Source organism: Trichechus manatus, unplaced genomic scaffold, assembly GCF_000243295.1.
Source record: "Trichechus manatus latirostris isolate Lorelei unplaced genomic scaffold, TriManLat1.0 scaffold00012, whole genome shotgun sequence".
NCBI lineage: Eukaryota > Metazoa > Chordata > Mammalia > Sirenia > Trichechidae > Trichechus > Trichechus manatus.
Genome location: NW_004443948.1, coordinates 2,954,889 through 2,972,986, shown reverse-complemented (window position 1 = coordinate 2,972,986; position 18,098 = coordinate 2,954,889). Strand labels below are relative to the sequence as shown.

Below are 18,098 nucleotides of genomic sequence, written 5' to 3'. Positions count from 1 at the left end.
GAAAGCTGGGGGCGTGGGTGGGCGGAGCCGGAAGTAGAGCCCAGCCGAGGGGCCCCTGTCCGGCTGAGGGGGGAGAGAAGGGGGAGGGAACTAAAGGAGGAGGAGGAGGTTAGCCAAGGCAGCTACAGCGGCGGCGGCGCAGGGGCTGGTACGCGCTGGGCGGCGAGAGCCTCATGGCGGAGGAGGAGAGCGACCAAGAGGCCGAACGCCTCGGAGAAGAGCTCGTGGCCATTGTGGAGTCCCCGCCGGGGCCCGAGAGGCTTAGAGCTGCGGGTGACGGCGGAGGCAGCGCTGGCGGCGGCAGCTGCGGTGGTAGCGGCGTCGGGATCAGCAGTCGGGATTACTGCCGACGCTTCTGTCAGGTGAGGCGCTCGTCGGCCGCCCCGTCTCGTCACCCCCGGCCCAGGGCCTCCCTGCGTCTCCTGGCCGTCTCGTCCACCCAGTCTGGCTCTGTCCAATGCTCGGTCTTCCAGCCCACAAGGAGGGTGAGGGTGAAGCTCCCCCCTCCACCTATTTGGCTTGGGGTGGGGGGTGGGGGAGCGGGACCTGGCTGACCCACAGGCTTAGGGTTGTCAAGAAGTGAGGGTTTGTCAGAGGTGCTGGAGGGAGGCAGGGTCAGCTGGGAGGAAAGCTCTGTACTGACATGCCTCCTATTCCCCAAACAGACCCCTTCCTGCCCGAGGGTCCCGCCTTTCTTGTGTTTCTTACCCTAGTGTGCTCACCTCATTTGGACCCTCTGTAACATTTCCTGATTTCCCCTCTCCGCCCCTTGCCCCTGGATTTTCCCCTTTTTCTGGGATGGAAGGCATGCCATCTCTCTACCGCCCCCTCTCCTGTCACTGCGTCCCCTCCCCCTCTCCTAGGGTCTCCTGTCATCCCCTCTCAAGACCCGTTGGGCCACTTCTCCAGTTGGCTTCAGCGTTGACCCACAGTGACTTAGTTACTTTTTGGGGCTGCGGTGGGAGGGGGGCGTTAAGGCAGTGTGATTGTCATCTTTTCTTACTCGCTTCCTCCCACTTCCTCTAACACACGCTCTCTCTCCTAATTAACTGCTCTGCGAGAAAGTCGTTTTCCTTAAACTGTTGCTCCAGTTACGTATCCTAGTCTTTTACATTACAGTGTAAAAGACGGTACAGTGACGGTACAAATATTATTTTTTCTTTCCTCGGTCTACTGGCATGGCGATTTGATATAGTTTGAAGTATTTGAATGTAATAAAATATTATAGCACCAGAATGCTTGTATAGGGTAAAATTTGTGTAATCTGCATTCAGATCAGCATGTTTTATAATTTAAACGTTTTGTTCTCATACACAACACTCTTGTTTTGCAGATTGTTTTGAAAAAAAAATTTAACTACTCCTGTTCCACTCTCTCCTCTTTTTGTTTATTATATGTATAGGGTTCAGACCCTGGCTGCACCACTTCCTAGTTTTGTGACCTTGGACAAATTACTTCAACTCTCTGTGCCTCGGTTTCCTCTTTTGTTTAATAGGGATAGTAGTTAAATGAGTGAATATGAAAAGACTTTGTATCAGCTATTAATTTCATTCTGGTAACAAGTAGAAATTAAAATTAATGAGAAGTGGCCGTCATGTTCACTGACACTTGATTTTATGCTCTTCCAAGCATTGAAAGCATTTATAAAATAATCAGTTTTATTTGTTCTTAAACTTGATTTCAGCAAACAGTATAACAGTAGTTAAGAAGGATGGAGTTGACATTTTCAGTTAAGTTTTTAATGCTTTAGTTTAAACTGACTTTTGATTTTATTTTTCTTTTTGACCAGTGTTAAAGGTAAGTTGGTATTCACTGGATTTAGAGGTTCAGTGTCTTTAGAGCACTTGTTTTCTAACTATATGTTTAACATCTACAGTATGAGTTGCCTTCAAATCAATTCTGACTCATGGCTGTCCCGAAATCATGCTATCAGTAGACTCAGTATTTACAGGCAATTTAAACTTCTGAAGATTAGGTTACAGTTGATCTTTTTAATATATTGACTGGTAGAAGGTCTTTTTTTTTCTCTTTTGCTTTTTATATCATTAATGAACAACTTGGTTTTTGGTTACATTTAGCTTTATTTACTTGATCAGATGGGTTATCTGTATATTTAGTTAAATGTCTCCTACCAAAGAGCATATTCTCCATTTTATGATTACTCACAATTAAGTCATTTATGGTTAATTGCTTTAGAATTTGAGATTTTATTTGAGGGTCGAGTTTACTTGGAGAATTTTTAACTGCTCTTATTCTGTTTTTTGGAATAAACATTAAGAACAAATAAGATTGACTATTTTATAAAGTTCCACTACTTCCTAAATATCCAAGGAAATAAAAGTAAACAGGAAGAACTTAAAGAATTTTCATTTTATATTGCTAAATTATGAGTGTTACACTGATATACTTCCCAAGTTACCAACTTTTACCTGAAATCTTGTGTCTAGGTTCCTGCCCGGGTACTGTCCTGTAGGTAAGCTTTGTGAAGGCCTTTTCTGTATTAAATTTTTTAGACTGGAAGAAAAGATTACCTTCATTAGTTGAATTTTTTCCACTGATTAATAAAACTCTAGTGTAGTTATTCTCATACGAGCCCTGGTGGCGCAGTGATTAAAGCTCTCGGTTGCTAACCAAAAGGTCAGCGATTTGAACCTACCAGCCACTCTGCGGGAAGAGATATGGCAGTCTGCTTCCATAAAGATTTCAGCCTTGGAAACCTTACAGGACAGTTCTACTCTGTCCTGTAGGGTCATTAGGAGTCAGAATTGGCTTGATGGCAATGAGTTACAGTAATTCTCAGTTTTGTTTGACAGTGAGGATAGCAGTGGATTATATAACCTAATTTCCAGTCAAAGATTGTTTCTTTTTAAAGATTTGCTTCCTAATATTTACTGAGGGTAATATTAAGTAACTTGCATTTATTAGTAACATGACTTAATTGTGAGTAATCATGAAAAGGATAATACGCACTTGGGTAGGTGACAGTTAACTAAATATATGGATTATACACGCAGCCTTGAGTTGAGAAGAAAGGCTTCAATTTATCTTCCCTCTTTAGAGGGAAATATGAATCAAAATTTCTTGGCAGTTGTGTGGGTGAAGGGAGAGAGGAAGGAACACTTCTTTTCAAGAAGTGAAAAGGAAGTTCTTGTGTCTTGTGTCTCCTACTACAAGGAAAGCAAAGCAGCAGACAATAGATAATATAAGTGATACATTATGCATGCGTTCAGTGTGTATGATGATATACTTTTCTATTTGAGAAACATTACCAGTAATTGTGAAATCTCAAATTAAAGGAGTAGTTCCCTCGGCATAAATGATTTTTGAGACGATGGATTTAGAAGTGAAAGTATTGCTTTCCAAATAGTTAACATGGTGTCAGTAATGTTGGACTAACTGCTCTATCACATCCTCCCTTGGCTGTTGTTAGTAGACTCTCAACAAATGTTTCAGGAGAATGTGCCCCATATTTCATTATGATTTGAGGATGAAAGGAGGGGCAGAATAACTTCTTGAGGGTCTAAGTGTCATGTAATCTATGCAGCAGAGCCCTTTAGGTAGGCCAGAACAAAGTTAACTTGTCTAAATTCTGGTAGGTGGACAAGCTGGGGTTTGAACTCACCCTTCAATTTCTGTTGAAAGGCAGACTAAAATTACAAATCAATCCTCAAATAATTATAAAGTGAATTAATTGATTATTTAGCAAGGTGATGCAAAGGGAATAAAAAAGTTACTGGAAGTACTCAGGGAATCATGGATGAAACAGTTTAAAAAGTACTCTTTCATTATGCCACAGTTGTAAAACAGTTTATTCAAGAAACATAAGTATTGTCTCTCTGACTTGTGAGGTGCTGTGAAGATTTTGCTGACTCCTGAAGGCTGTAATAATTCAAATTATTTTGTTGCTAGATATGTATATTGAAATTTTTTTATAAAAGATTGTAAACTTGGCAAGTTAAGTTACTTTCCTCTTAGTTCAATGGCAGAATGAATATAGTGAGCGATAAATAACTATTTGTGGAAACATTTTGATAAGTAAATAGACTTTTAAATTATTTCTTGGTACAATGTGGTTAATAGAACTCCCATGAGGATGTCTTGAGTATAAAATGAGAGAATGGACATACAGTGCTTAGTAATATATCTAGCACATGTTGTTGTTGGGTGCCATCAGGGTTTCAACTCATAATGACCCTGTGTAACAGCAGAATTGCCCCATGGGGTTTTCTTGGCAGTAACCTTTATGGAAACAGATAACTAAGTCTTTCTCCTGAGGAGCGACTGGGTGGGTTTGAACCACCAATCTTTCATTTAGCAGCCAAGTGCTTAACCATTCGTGCCATCAAAGCTCCTTATGGAGTGCATAAAAACCCAAAACTCATTGTCAATGATTCAATTCCGACTCATAGCAACCCTATATGACAGCATGGAACAGTGTCATAGGGTTTCCAAGGCTGTAAATCGTTACAGAAGCAGACTGCCACATCTTTCACCAAGCGGCTGGTGGGTTCAGACTGCCGACCTTTCAGTTAAGCGCTTAACCACTTGTGCCACCAGGGCTTCTTCACCGAGCAAGCACATAAACAGGCTTAAATAGAAAGAGGCTGTTAATATTTCTACCATGTGAAATCCTCTGAAGGTTTAAGAGCGACATTACGATAATCTAATTGTATTTCACTTATAGTTTATAACTTTAGAGAAAATTTAGAAATTATTCTAAAATTCTGTTTCACTAGAAAAGCCACATGCTTCTGATGAAGCACTAAATGATCTGCAAAAAACAAGTGTATTTTTTCTAGGGCAGGGTTTCTCAGCTGGAGGAGATATTTTCGCTGCAGGGAACTTTTGGCAATGTCTGGAGACAGTTTTGATTGTCACGATTGGAGGTTGCTGCCGGCATCAAGTGGGTAGAGGCTAGGGGTGCTGTTGAAAATCCTGGTATGCACAAGACAGCCCCCACAACAGAGAATTATCCAGCCTAAAATATCAGTAGTGCCGAGGTTGAGAAACTGCTATAGCCTTACTTTGGGACTTAGTGGGATCCTTTATATCGGTAATGCTGATATAAATTACAAAAAATTATTTAATAATCCTCATAATTTTTAAACAGCTGCTGTAATAGGTGTGTAAGAGACAGTCTAACAGGAAAAGATTTGCCTCATTGTTTTATTAAATACATACTGATCTCTTTAGAGAAATTGTATTGTTTTAAAAAAAAGCAATTGTTGTCTCTCCTAATCTAGGTATAGAATTGATACAATACTTACAATTTATAAATAGGTTCTTAGGGTATGATAATCACATTTTTACCAGTTCTTGCTATTAATTGGCATTATTTTTAATTCAATTTTAATTTTCATCATTGGTTTATATGTACATAGTTTAAAAAGGGCTTAAGTATCAGGAATTGCATTTAGCTGCTAATAGAGAACTGACTTAGTAACTTAAACAAGGTAGAGGCTTATTTTTCTCTTGTTTAAAAAGTCTTGAATAGATAATGTAGGTGTGGTATGGTGGCTTTATCATCATCTTTGGCTTCCAGTTTTGTTTGCCTCATGATCCAAAATGGTTGCTGGAATTCCAGCCATCACATCTAAGTTCTAAATGGAAAGAACAGACTGTCTTTTTGGGTAAGTCCAAAAAGCTTGCCCTAAATCCTACTAAATGACTTCTTCCATTTTGTTCACTGTCCCCATCTGGGGAAAAAAAAAAAGGTTAGGAAGTGGTGTTTTTGCCTACGTTTCTGTCAGTAAGGAAGGGAAACAAGAATGGATGTTGCAGAGGCAACCAGCTTATGTTTTTGGCCACAGTTTATAATAAATAGTAGCAGTCCTGCTCCATCCTTTTCCTCGCCCATTCTTATTCTCCAGAGGCAATCACTTGCAACTCTTCACTTCCATGTTTATAAATAATTTGCTTTTATTCTCCTTCCAGTTGTAGATGTGATCAGTTGGCCTAGTTTGGGGAGAAGGTGGGGGCAAGCTCACCATCTCACTACACAGCATGCTCAGTATGTAGACTTGGCCTTTACTCCCTGTTTTCTCTGCACTCCCTTCCTTCCTGTACCGTAACCCTGTTATTTCTGAGTCTCTCGTAGTTCAGCTTTTCTAGAGAACTAGGAGTTAGTCTCCATTGTTTTCCTAGAGGAGGGAGTCTGGGGGAGAATTTCAACCAAGCTTTCTGTTATTGACTCTACTTTCACCTCTACCTTTAGAGATATATGGTGCCTCCAATTTCTGACATTTTCTGGCATTCTGCAGCATAAATCGGCTTGTTTCTGAACTCCCTTTACTGATGGCTTGGGTTTCCCTTCTGAGTTCTGTAAGTCAGTTGCCACTCATGCATCTGATTTCCAGTTACCTAAATGTTGTCATCTGTATTTTTTTCATTCCTTTTTTTCCTTGTGGGTTTAGGTCTTTTAAAACAAAAATGTCTTTACTGTCATTTAGTGGAGTTTTCCCACCATTTGTTTGTCAGTTTGTCGTACTGTAGTGGCTTGTGTGTTGCTGTGATGCTGGAAGCTATACCACCAGTATTTCAAGTATCAGCAGGTATTTATCCTACTTCCTGAACTATTCTGAAATGAATATTCAGAGATAGAAATAATTTCATCACATTAATTTGCTTCATGTGTTCTTTTTGGCAAATTATTTTTATTTCTAAATTACAAATTAAAATTTTTAGTTCTTTTTAGATTTAAGATTCAAAATTTGACAGATTTGGGATATTTCCAGTGCTCATAAAGGGCAAATTCCATTAAAAATTTGTTTTTAAATAGGAAAAACAAAACAAACCCTAGATCTTGAAGGCTGTATTTGGGGAGGTAAATGTCTTTGTTGTTTAATGCTTTTTTAGGTTGATTCAGAGTTGAATTGCACTGATTGTTGATCATGACATTATTTGTAATAGTAAATCTTTGAAAGCAACCTTAATGTCCAACATTAGGGGAATCATTACGTATAATGTAATCCTGTGTTCCCCTCTAACGATCATGTTTTCAAGGAATATTAATTCATATGGGAAACTGCTTATTGCATAACAACTACTGAAATAATAGAGGAGACGGGATTTCATTTTTGTGAATGAAATAGACTGAAAAGAAAGATACTAAATGGTTAACAATGGGTGACTTCTTAGTGGTGGGATATGGCTGAGTTTTATTTTAGGTTTTTACACTTGTTTATTTTTCAGAATTTCTTGATTAAACCTACTGCTTTTATAATCAGAGGAAAAATAAAGTATAACAATTAATTTTTTTTTTTCTACCTACTTCACAAATTGTTTACTTTCTATGAATAAATATAAGGTTATTCTGAGTATGATGAAATTTTAACTTGGTTTCCTGTATTCCTCCAAAATATGTGAAATTCTTTGTCTCTTATTTTGATAATTGGTTAAATGAACTTATGACAATCATCTGGGTTAACCAATGAGATCCTAAACTTAAGTAACTTCTTTATATGGAGTTTTTCATTAGATATATGTCCATTATTGCATTCTAAATAACTACTCATCACATTGTCTTGGGGAAAAAAAATCTCAATTTTAATTTTGTAAATATATTGGTACTAGAAAATATTTTTGAAAGGAGTTCATTGCCTTTAAGTTTTTTAATGATACCATCATTTTGCAGTTCTGTCCAACAGAAGTACGTTATCAACTGAACTGTTTTTGTTGGCACTGAGAAATTTTTCATTTTCCTGCCAGATGTGGTAAACTGTTCCTTAACAATTACAAACAAAAACAAAAAAATCAAAGAAAGCTAAAGTAAAATATGTATCTGACGAAATATTTGAAAAAAATAAAATATGATCAATAAAATATGGTCAATTGAAAAATGCCATTTTAAGTGTATATGGTAAAGATATTAAGCCATTTAAAGTCTAAGGTAATGTAACTGAGTATTAGTTCTGGTTATAAGTTAATTACAATAATACTTATATAAATTTGAGAATATAAGTTCTAAGTTTTGTAAACCTGATACAAAGTAACCCCCAGCTTTTGTGTAATATGTATCAAATTGATTTCTCAGCTCTCTATTTCTCTGACAGATCAGTTAATTACTTTAGCAGTGCACCCTATTTAGTATAGATTGATTCTCTTCTAGGATTGGACCCCATCAGGATCACCAGGTTAGAGCCATGGTGGAACACTGACAAACTTAAATATGGGAGGAGGATACATGTGTAATGTGTTAATAAAGATCCTGAAGTCCAGTACATTAACACTAGGTACCAAGCATTCACCACTCGCAACTCTCCAAGGCAGTGTTGAACATGAAAATAACTTAAAGATTTCCCATCCAAGGGGTAGAAAAAGAGTCATGGATGTGAGGGTTGAAGAGTATCAGTTATATAAGGCACCGGTGATACAGTTGTAAGCAAACAGGCAATGTCTCTGTTTTCACGTACAGTTATAACTTTAATAATAAGTGATAGGAAGAAGAAGTATACAATACTATAAAATGGGGGATAGTAGGAAAGCTTGATTATTCTTTGGATTCTTGGGCAAGTTGAGCTCTGCTGAGATTCTTCGGTTTAGTTTGATCATGTTCATTTCAAGGGGCCTTTGGCTCATCCAAGGAGAGGTGTTAAAGATAGCTGGATTTACAGAATCCAGAGCTCAGGAGGAAGGTTTGATCATTGTAGCTGTGTGGATGGTATTTGAGACCACGTGTGTGAATCAGCTCACATAGGGGGAGAATATAGAGTGGGAAGAGAAGAGGGCTTAGAAGTGAAGCTTGAGGAGCCCCCAAATTAAATGGCCCGGTAAGAAATGATACAATGAAATCTGAAAAGGATTAGTTAAAGAGCTCGGAGAAAACCAGAGAACTGTGATGTTACAGAAGGCTGGAAAGAGAATGTAGCAGGATAGAGTGAGTGGAAGCTTGCACCAAAAGCTACTGAGACCCAACCATTGAATTAACAAGGAGATGTTCGGTGACTTCAAGCAGAGTTGTTTTGATGTAGTAATGAGAGCAGGAGTCAGACTGAAGTAGTTTGAAGAGTGAGTGAGAGGTGAACCTACAAAGATTGGATATAAAGGAGAAGGAAGGGTATAGGTGATATCTGGAGGGTCTGTGGATTGAAGATGAGGATTTAAAAGAAGATAAAATAGATTTGGGTATGTTTAAAATCTGATATGAATGATCCATTTGAAAGGAAGAGTAAATCTTCAAAAGAAAGGAATACTCTATAGTAAAAGATTCTTGAAGGGAGGGAAGGACAAGATTCCGAGCACAAGCTGAGGGATTGGTTTATATAGGGGCTTTGAGGTAGGAGGAAAGTTCATCTGTTGAGAGTGCATAGGGTAGTTGGAGGCTTAAGGAAAATGGACGTCTGAAATGGTAGCTGCTTAGAGAGGTAGACTGAGTTGACCTACAGAACCATTTGAGTTTCATGACCACTAGTTCACTTAGGTGAAAGCAGGGAGAAAATGTTTAGTTATATTCATTCAGAGTTGGGTAATACACTGTTAACTGATCAGTCAGTTAACTGAGGAAGATCGGGACATTATCATTTTCTGGCTCTGTTTGTGGAAAAACATAGTACAGTGAAGTGAAAAGAGAAAAGAGAAGGAAAAGAAGTAGTTGTATCAGTAGATATTAATAAACAGGTGTACAGCACTCTTCTACGTACCATGAAAATATAAATGTATATATTTGTTTAGAAACCCTGTTGGCATAATGGTTAGGAGTTATGGCTGCTAATGAAAAGGTCAGCAGTTTGAATCCACCAGACGCTCCTTGGAAACCCTATGTCCTAATAAAATGCACCAAAAAAAGCCATTGCTGTTGAGTCGATTCTGACTCATGGCGACCCCATGTGTTACAGAGTAGAACTGCATCATAGGATTTTCTTGGCTGTAGTCTTAATGGAAGCAGATCACCAAGGCTTTCTTTTGCAGTACTGCTTGGAGGGTGCAAGCTGCCAACCTTTAGGTTAGTAGTTGAGCACAAACCCTTTGCACCACTTAGGGACCTATAAAACATGTTCACAGTTTATTAATATATTTTTATTATATATTTCTACAACTAGAGTTTAGTGACATTAATCACTACCTGGGTTACCATAAAGTTGAAATGTTCTAAATAACCACTACTCACTGTTGCCTATAATTTGATATGTGTTCTTTTTGATCTCTGGAAGATTTACTTATTTTATTGGTATGCTCTCAGAGTATGTGCATATGTATATAATATCTCTTATTTTGAGGGTTTTCCGTGTTCAGGAAAGCCCATTACGTATTTATCTCATTTAATCCACTACTGTATGGGGTACGTGCCATTGTTGTTAGGTGCCCTTGAGTCAGTTCCGACTCATAGTGACCCCATGTACAACAGAATGAAACACTGCCTGGACCTACACCATCCTCACAATTGTTGTTTGAGCCTGTTGTTGCAGCCACTGTGTTGGTCCATCTCGTTGAGGGTCTTCCTCTGTTTTACGGACCCTGTACTTTACCAAGCCTGATGTCCTTCTCCAGGGACTGATCCTCCTGATAACATGTCCAAAGTATGTGAGCCCAAGTCTTGCCATCCTTGCTTCTAAGGAGCATTCTGGGTGTACTTCTTCCAAGACAGATTTGTTCATTCTTTTGGCAGCCCATGGTGTATTCAGTATTGTTTGCCAACACCATAATTCAAAGGCATCAGTTCTTCTTTGGCCTTCCTTATTCATTGTTGAGCATGCATATGAAGCGATTGAAAATACCATGGCTTGGGTCAGGTGCTCCTTAGTCCTCAAAGTGACATCTTTGCTTTTGAACACTTTAAAGTGCATCTAAGTAAAATGAAATCTTTGACAACTTCAGTGTTTTTTCCATTTATCATGATGTTGCTTACTGGTCCAGTTGTGACGAGTTTTGTTTTCTTTATGTTGAGGTGTAATCCATACTGACAGTTGAAGTTTTTGATCTTCGTCAGTAAGTGCTTCAAGTCGTCTTCACTTTCAGCAAACAAGGTTGTGTCATCTGCTTATCTCAGGTTGTTAGTCTTCCTGCAATCTTGATGCTGCATTTTTCTTCATATAGTCCAGCTTCTCAGATTATTTGCTCAGCATACAGGTCGAATAAGTATGGTGAAAGGATGCAAACCTCATGCACACATTTCCTTATTTTAAACCATGTTGTATCCCCTTGTTCTGTTCAAGTGACTGCTTCTTGGTCTAGGTACAGGTTCCTTATGAGCACAGTTAAGTGTTCTGGAATTCCCTTTCTTTGCAATGTTATCCATAGTTTGTTATGCTCCACACAGTTGAATGCCTTTGCATAGTCAGTAAAACACAGGTATACATCTTTCTGGTATTCTCTGCTTTCAGCCAAGATCCATCTGACATCAGCGATGATATCCCTGGTTCCACGTCCTCTTCTGAATTCGGCTTGAATTTCTGGCAGTTCCCTGTTGGTATACTGCTGCAGCCACTTTTGAATGATCTTCAACAAAATTTTACTTGCATGTGATGTTAATGATATTGTATGATAGTTTCCACGTTCAGTGGGATCACCTTTCTCGGGAATAGGCATAAATATGGATCTTTTCCAGTTGGTTGGCCAGGTAGCTGTCTTCCTCATTTTACAGATCAGGAAGCTAAGAGATTAAATGGCTTGACTAAGTCATGTAGCTAGTATGTAATAGATTGGAACCTGGCCAGTCTTGCTCCAGAGACTATACACTAATCCCTACAATATACATATACAGTATATTGTAGGTAGGAATATGCATTTGTTGTTTGTTACAAAATCTGTGCATATGTATTTGGTATATACTATAGTATACCAGACCAATATTGACTGAGTAGAGGTAGTGGAATGGATATTGATTACAAAGAACCAAGGCAGTAGAAACTAGAGATGTTCATGAACGTAAGAGGGGTGGGGGAATCAAACTTAAACCACTGTCAGAAGTTCCCTGTAAAAAAGTGACTGTCAATCCTTTTATTTTTTTGCCCTGTGCACCTGAATAGGATGTACTCCTCTAAGTAGCTCAGTGGCTATTTTCAAAATATATAGGGGTTAGTCTCAAAATGCAAAACTTGTGATGATGCCAAACCAGTAGAAGTTAATTTTGTTTTTATTATCTTGCATTTTCAAAGCCAGGAGAGTATGGGATATGTTTTAGATGTTTAAAATTTAAAGTTTTAACCTCTTCATATTATTTAGATTTAACCTTGCATACCTAGAAACCCTATTTCTTAGTCATCTAGTGCTGCTATCACAGAAATACCACAAGTGGATGAATTTTAACCAAGATAAATTTATTCTCTCATAGTCTAGTAGGCTACAAGTCCAAATTCAAGGCATCAGCTCCAGAGGAAGGCTTTCTGTCTCTGACAGCTCTGGAGGAAGGTCCCTGTGATACATTAGTCTTCCCTTGGGCTGGGAGCATCTCAGCACAGAAACCTCAGGTCAAAAGGATGCGTTCTGCTCCCGGCACTGCTTGCTTGGTGGTATGAGGTCCCTATGTCTCTCTGCTTGCTTCTCTCTTTTATATCTCAAAAGAGATTGACTTAAGACATTACCCGATCTTGTAGACCTTATCAACATAAGTGCCGCTAATGCATCTTATTACATCATAGTGATAGAGTTTACAACACATAGGGAAATCACCTCAGATGATAAATGGTAGACAGTCATACAATACTGGGAATCATGACCTAGCCGAGTTGACAGATATTTTTGGGGGACGTTATTCAATCCATGATACCCTACTAATGCAGAACACAATGGATATGCATTTTTGGACTTTATTTGTCTTTTTACTTTGAAAACACTTGCCAAAGATCTTTTGATATTATAGAACTCATTAGTAAAGATTAAAATGTATATACTGTGATCATGAGAGTGTGGTGAAATGGCTGTCTCATTTTCAGCTGGTGGGAGTAGAAATGACTCTAACCTTTCTGGACCACAATTTATTAAGATATATTAGGAACCTTGGGTTCCTGGGTGGTGCAAATGCTTAAGCGCTCAGCTTCTAACCTAACTGAAAGGTTGGCAGTTTGAATCCACATAGGTCTGCCTCATAAGAAAGGCCAGGCGATCTTTTTCCGAAAGCTAACATTCATTGAAAACCTTATGGAGCACAGTTTTACCGTGAAACACGAGGTTGCCATGAGTCAGAATTGACTCAGCTGCAGCTGGTTAGTAAACAGTAGTTGACTCACATTACTTTTGCCAGTAGAATTTAGTGATATAGGAGAGAAGATGGGTGCACAGAAAACGGTACCAAGCCAATTTTTTTTTGTTTCAGCTTCACCAAGGTGCTGGTCCAGCTGCCTGAGTCCGTGACTTATGAGCTTAAATATTCCTGGGAAAAGTCATCAAGTGGTTAACTGTGCCACTGTATGTTTACCATAAAGAGCTGGTAGTGCAGTGTTTAAGTACTCAGCTGCTAATCATAAAGGTCAGCGGTTGGAACCCACCAGCTGCTTTGAGGGGGAAAAGACCAGATGATCTGCTTTCGTAAAGATTACATCCTGGGAAACCCTATGGGACAATTCTGCTGTGTCCTGTAAGGTCACTATGAGTCTGAATTGACTCAATGGCATAAAACAACAACATGTTTACCATATTTTTTGGGGGGTGAGGAAGCTTACTCCTGAATTCTTCTTCCTCTCTGACAGTAGTATCTGAATTTCTGTCTTTTGCAAAGTTTAGAAATTTCCATGGATGGCAGCCCCAGGCACCAGGTCTTATTGAGGTTTCCTCCTTTGGATTTTCTTCATATTAAAAGCATTTAATTTTCTTTTCTTCATTTGCCCTTGATCTCCTGTGCTGAATTAAGTGTGGATTCTGTTTAGTCGCAGTTTCTGCTACCTCTCGTAAAGAATGTATCACTTACTCGTACTGTGTAAAGCTCCAAGCCCTGGTATCCTCCCCTTGTTGCTCTGTTTCTCTATCCCCAGCCTTGTGCCAAGACATTTTCAGTTCTGTGTTACCTCTATTGTTGTTACTTTCCCTGAAATTCTTAGATCTATTGAACAAGAAGCATAAAAGCACCCCTCTGTGTCCTGTATTTGTGTTATTCAGATAACCATCAACAGGTACCTAAAATGAAAATACTTTAATGTTTTTAAAGTTCACTCTTAGGAACCCTGACATTGCCTTCACAGTATCTCTCTGTCACTTGTTTCTCTAAACCTTTTTTTTATTCTGCTTTTAATAGTTGCAAGCTAGACCTTGCATACTTTGTTCTGTTTTAGTGGCAGTGTAAACATTCCTTTTTGTTACATCCCTTTCAGCAGTAGACATGCCTTTCTAATGTTATATTTTGTCATTATTGATCTACTCATTTTAGATAAACTTTTTTATTTTTGTTTACATGTTTCTGTATTCTTAAGTTGGCCCTTCCCATCTCCCTTCTCCTTTTTCTTTGCCTTTGGGCTCAGGTTTTGATATTCTTCAGTTATCTCCTGTAGGATCTAAAAGTGACAGAGATAAAAGTCAAAGAGTTCTGAGTTCATCAAAAAGCATTCATTATTGAAACATTTTACTCACTCTTACCTCCTTAAGAAAATCCTACTAACCCAACTTTAAACCCAGGACTAACCTCTTAATTTCTCTTTAGTTTTGCATTTTCTTATTCACTCCCCCAGGGCCTAACTTTGAGTTCCTGGGGCATGTTCCCTTGTGGCACCATGGCATACCATACCATACATTATCAGCTCTAATAACCATTGACTTGAAAAGCACTTGAAAATGCTTCAGGTATTTTAAGGTGGAGCCCCCGTAGCACAGTGGTTAAGAGTTTGGCTGCTAACCAGAAGGCTGCAGTTTGAATCCACCAGCCACTCCTTGCAAACCCTATGGGACAGTTCTGCGCTGTCCTGTAGGGTCTCTATGAGTTGGAATCAACTCGAAGGCAAACGGGTTTGGTTTGGGGTTTTTGTGTAGCTATCTCTGTCTCCAAGGTGTGGTTATTCAGTTGCTATTATTATGGACTTTCTATTTTTTTAAAGAGTACCTTGCGATAGTTGGATTTCCATTCTGGTTCACTCTGAGATTTCTGTCTCATGGTTACCTTCAATCCCTCAGTTAGGTATCTTTCAAACTAGTCACCCTTGTTTTCTAATTAGTAACAACATAAATCCCCCTGGCTTTACCGCCTCCCCAGTCCTGTCTTTAAGAACAGTTCTGTGACTCCTCAATGGCAACTGGTACCTATTCTTTTTTTCCTTTCTGTCTAGTTAGCTTCTAAGAGTGACCTCTTTTTCCTAAGAAAGTCCCTCTATTCTTCCATCTTACTCAGCATGTCCTCCTTTTGTTTTTCTTTAACTCTCCCACTGTTAAATTGTAAATGTACCATCCTTTTTTTTTAAAAAACAAATTTAGTTCTTTTTGAGACTGAGCAAATGTGGTACCTAGAGTTAGTGTTTGAGGCACAGGCCTTTTAAATTTCTCTTTTGGCCTTTGGGTATGTAATAATTCCGTTGAGTTTTTCTTCTACCTCAGCTTAAGAAAATGATTTATGCCTTATAATAAGGAACGGAACTCCTCTTTATCTGTCCAGTTGATAAAATCCACTGGCCTTTTTTGATTGAAATCAGGTAAAATCTGAAATCTACAGCTTTGATTCAATTTATATATACTTAATAATCCCAGAGGGTACTTGAGATCATATTATGATAGTGACTCTAAGAGCCTTTGGACAAGTCACATGGTAACCAGTAACCCCTCCAGTCAAATCCCTGGCCTTCCTCCTTGAGAACAAAATTAAGAGAGATGTACAGAGTTTAGGTCACCTGACCTAGAGCTAATACTGATACTTTAAGGGCTAGACATCCACACACTAGTATTCTAAGACTTACTCACCTTTGCAGTTTAAAGCTCTTGCCTGTAGTCCTTGCTGAGAATACCGGACACAGGGAACAAAAAATTCGAATTACTGTCAAAAAATATATACGGCTAAAAGACTTTTAAAAAGAAAGAAACAAACCAGTGATATAATCATTGCCTCAGCCGTACCTGCAATGTGATCTGTGGCCAGGCCAGCTTAAATTGACGTCACATGCAGAGTTTTACTCAGCCCATTGTTCCTTAAGACATTCACACGTGCACACATCTGTGGCTATGACCAGCTATAGCCACACGAGGTTTGTTCACTCCACGTTTTAATATGATCCTCATATACTTCTCCTTGTGCATATATTTTGAGGAGCCCATGCCTATTGCACCGATTTTTAGTGTTTTTGAGGTAAACATTTAAATAATAGTCTCCCTTCTGAGTTTGAAATCAAGTAAAAAATTGACAGAAGGCAAAGGGATTAAAATTTATTTAAAGCCTTTAAAATGAACCTATCTTGAAGAAATTGGGTTTTTAAGCAGGTACCCCGGCAGCCACATGGAGGACCTTGGCCTGCCTCATACTTGTATATGTAGAATACTCAAGAAGGAGATGAGAGAGAGCCAAGCTCATTTATTAATCTTGGCCAAGAGATAATAGGCTCTCACTAGTATTAGTAATATTTCTTAGTAAGGGAATTTTAGGGAAGGATGAAAGTTGCCATCTCAGTGATGCTTTAGAGAGAGAATCGAGTTCCTATTTTCTGAACAGGAATGTAGAGAACAAATTTTCCCTAAATTCACAATGTCCGGAATTAAGGAAGAAGACAAAAACATAAGAATGGAAATAGAGGGGGAGAGTTCTGAGTAGTATTCTTGTCTTTTTATCCTTCTCAACTCATCTCTCTTCCACTCACCAATGTAAACAGCCTGTTTTCTCACTCTTTGCCCTAGCAAGTAACGTACTTATTAAAAAAAAAAATGTTATTTGCCATACAAAGAAGGAGAAAAAAAAAAGTAATGGACTTAACTTTCTATGGGAAGACATATTTTTCACATTTTATTCACACAATATAAAACCAAAAAAGTCAAAGCCCATTACCGATGAGTTGATTCCAACTCGTAGCAACCCTATATGACAGAGTAGAACTGCTCCATAGGGTTTCCAAGGAGCAGCTGGTGAATTCAACTGCTGACCTTTTGGTTAGCAGGCGAGCCCTTAACCACTGCGCCACCAGGGCGCCCTCACACAATATACGTATGACAAAACTTCTTTGTGGGAAAGTCAGAAAAAAAAATACACTGCTTCTGGAATAGGGATACCTTTTTGAAATATACAAGGAAAGATAAATGAAACATGCTGTATAGTATTTAAGTGCAAACTAAGAATGCAGTTTAACAAAGTTTAAAAACTGAGGAAGTCATAATTGATTTTAAATATTAATGACAAATATCTTGGTTCAAAGAGTTATTTACAATGTGTCCAATGGAAATCATCTTTCAATAAACACTGTATTCTTCAATATATGGATTTTAGCCTAGTTTTTTTTACAAAGTTTCTCATGATATTCTTATACATGGAGACATGTGAGATGGACTAGTATTAGTAGCTCGTTGAATACCCTTGCCAAAGGATGTTGATTAATGCTTCATAGTGTGTAGCTGAAGGATCTGAACTTGGCTCCAGCTGGTTATGTGCATTTTGTTTTCTTTTCTTTCCCTTAAACAACTTGGATGATAACATAGAAAACCACCTTTTCAGATTTACAGGGGACACAAACTGGGAGGGAAAGCTAAGATAGTGGCTAGAAACACAGGACTGGAGGTTTGTCCTGAAACTAACAATGGGAAAAGAAAGGGTTAATGTACAGTCATGATTTTAAAAAATCAGCTACAAAAAATTATGGGATGCAAGAGAACATTTTGTTTTTTCCCCTTTTGTCTCTGACTTTGTTGTTTCTGGTCAACACACTATTTTCCAGACTTTTTTTTTTTTTTTTTTTAATTGTACTTCAGGTAAAGGCATATAGAACAAATAGTTTCTCATGAAACAGTAGTACACATATTGTTTTATGACATTGGTTAACAACCCCACAGCATATCAACCCTCTAACTTCTCAACCTTTTTTTTTATGGTGGAAATACACATAGCCAAATATACACCATTACAAAAATTTCTGCATGCACAGTTCAGTGACATTGACTATGCTCTTCTGATTGTGCTGTTATTCTCACTTACGATGAAGGCTTACAGAACAAAATAGTTTCTCATTTAACAGTTACTACAAATGTTGCCCTATGACAATGGTTAACAATCT

At 38.4% G+C, this 18,098-nt stretch overlaps 1 protein-coding gene across 3 annotated transcripts in view; it reads left to right on the top strand.

Annotated features, from left to right (window-relative positions):
- The first annotated feature begins 116 nt into the window (after positions 1-116).
- Positions 117-18,098, top strand: part of ZNF654 (zinc finger protein 654) — a 132,226-nt gene continuing 114,244 nt past the window's right edge. For all 3 annotated transcript variants that reach the window (XM_023726629.1, XM_023726628.1, XM_023726627.1), the window contains exon 1: positions 117-362. In XM_023726629.1, coding sequence (XP_023582397.1) covers positions 174-362 — 189 coding nt within the window. In that variant the 5' untranslated portion in view covers positions 117-173. The remainder of the gene's footprint in view (positions 363-18,098) is intronic.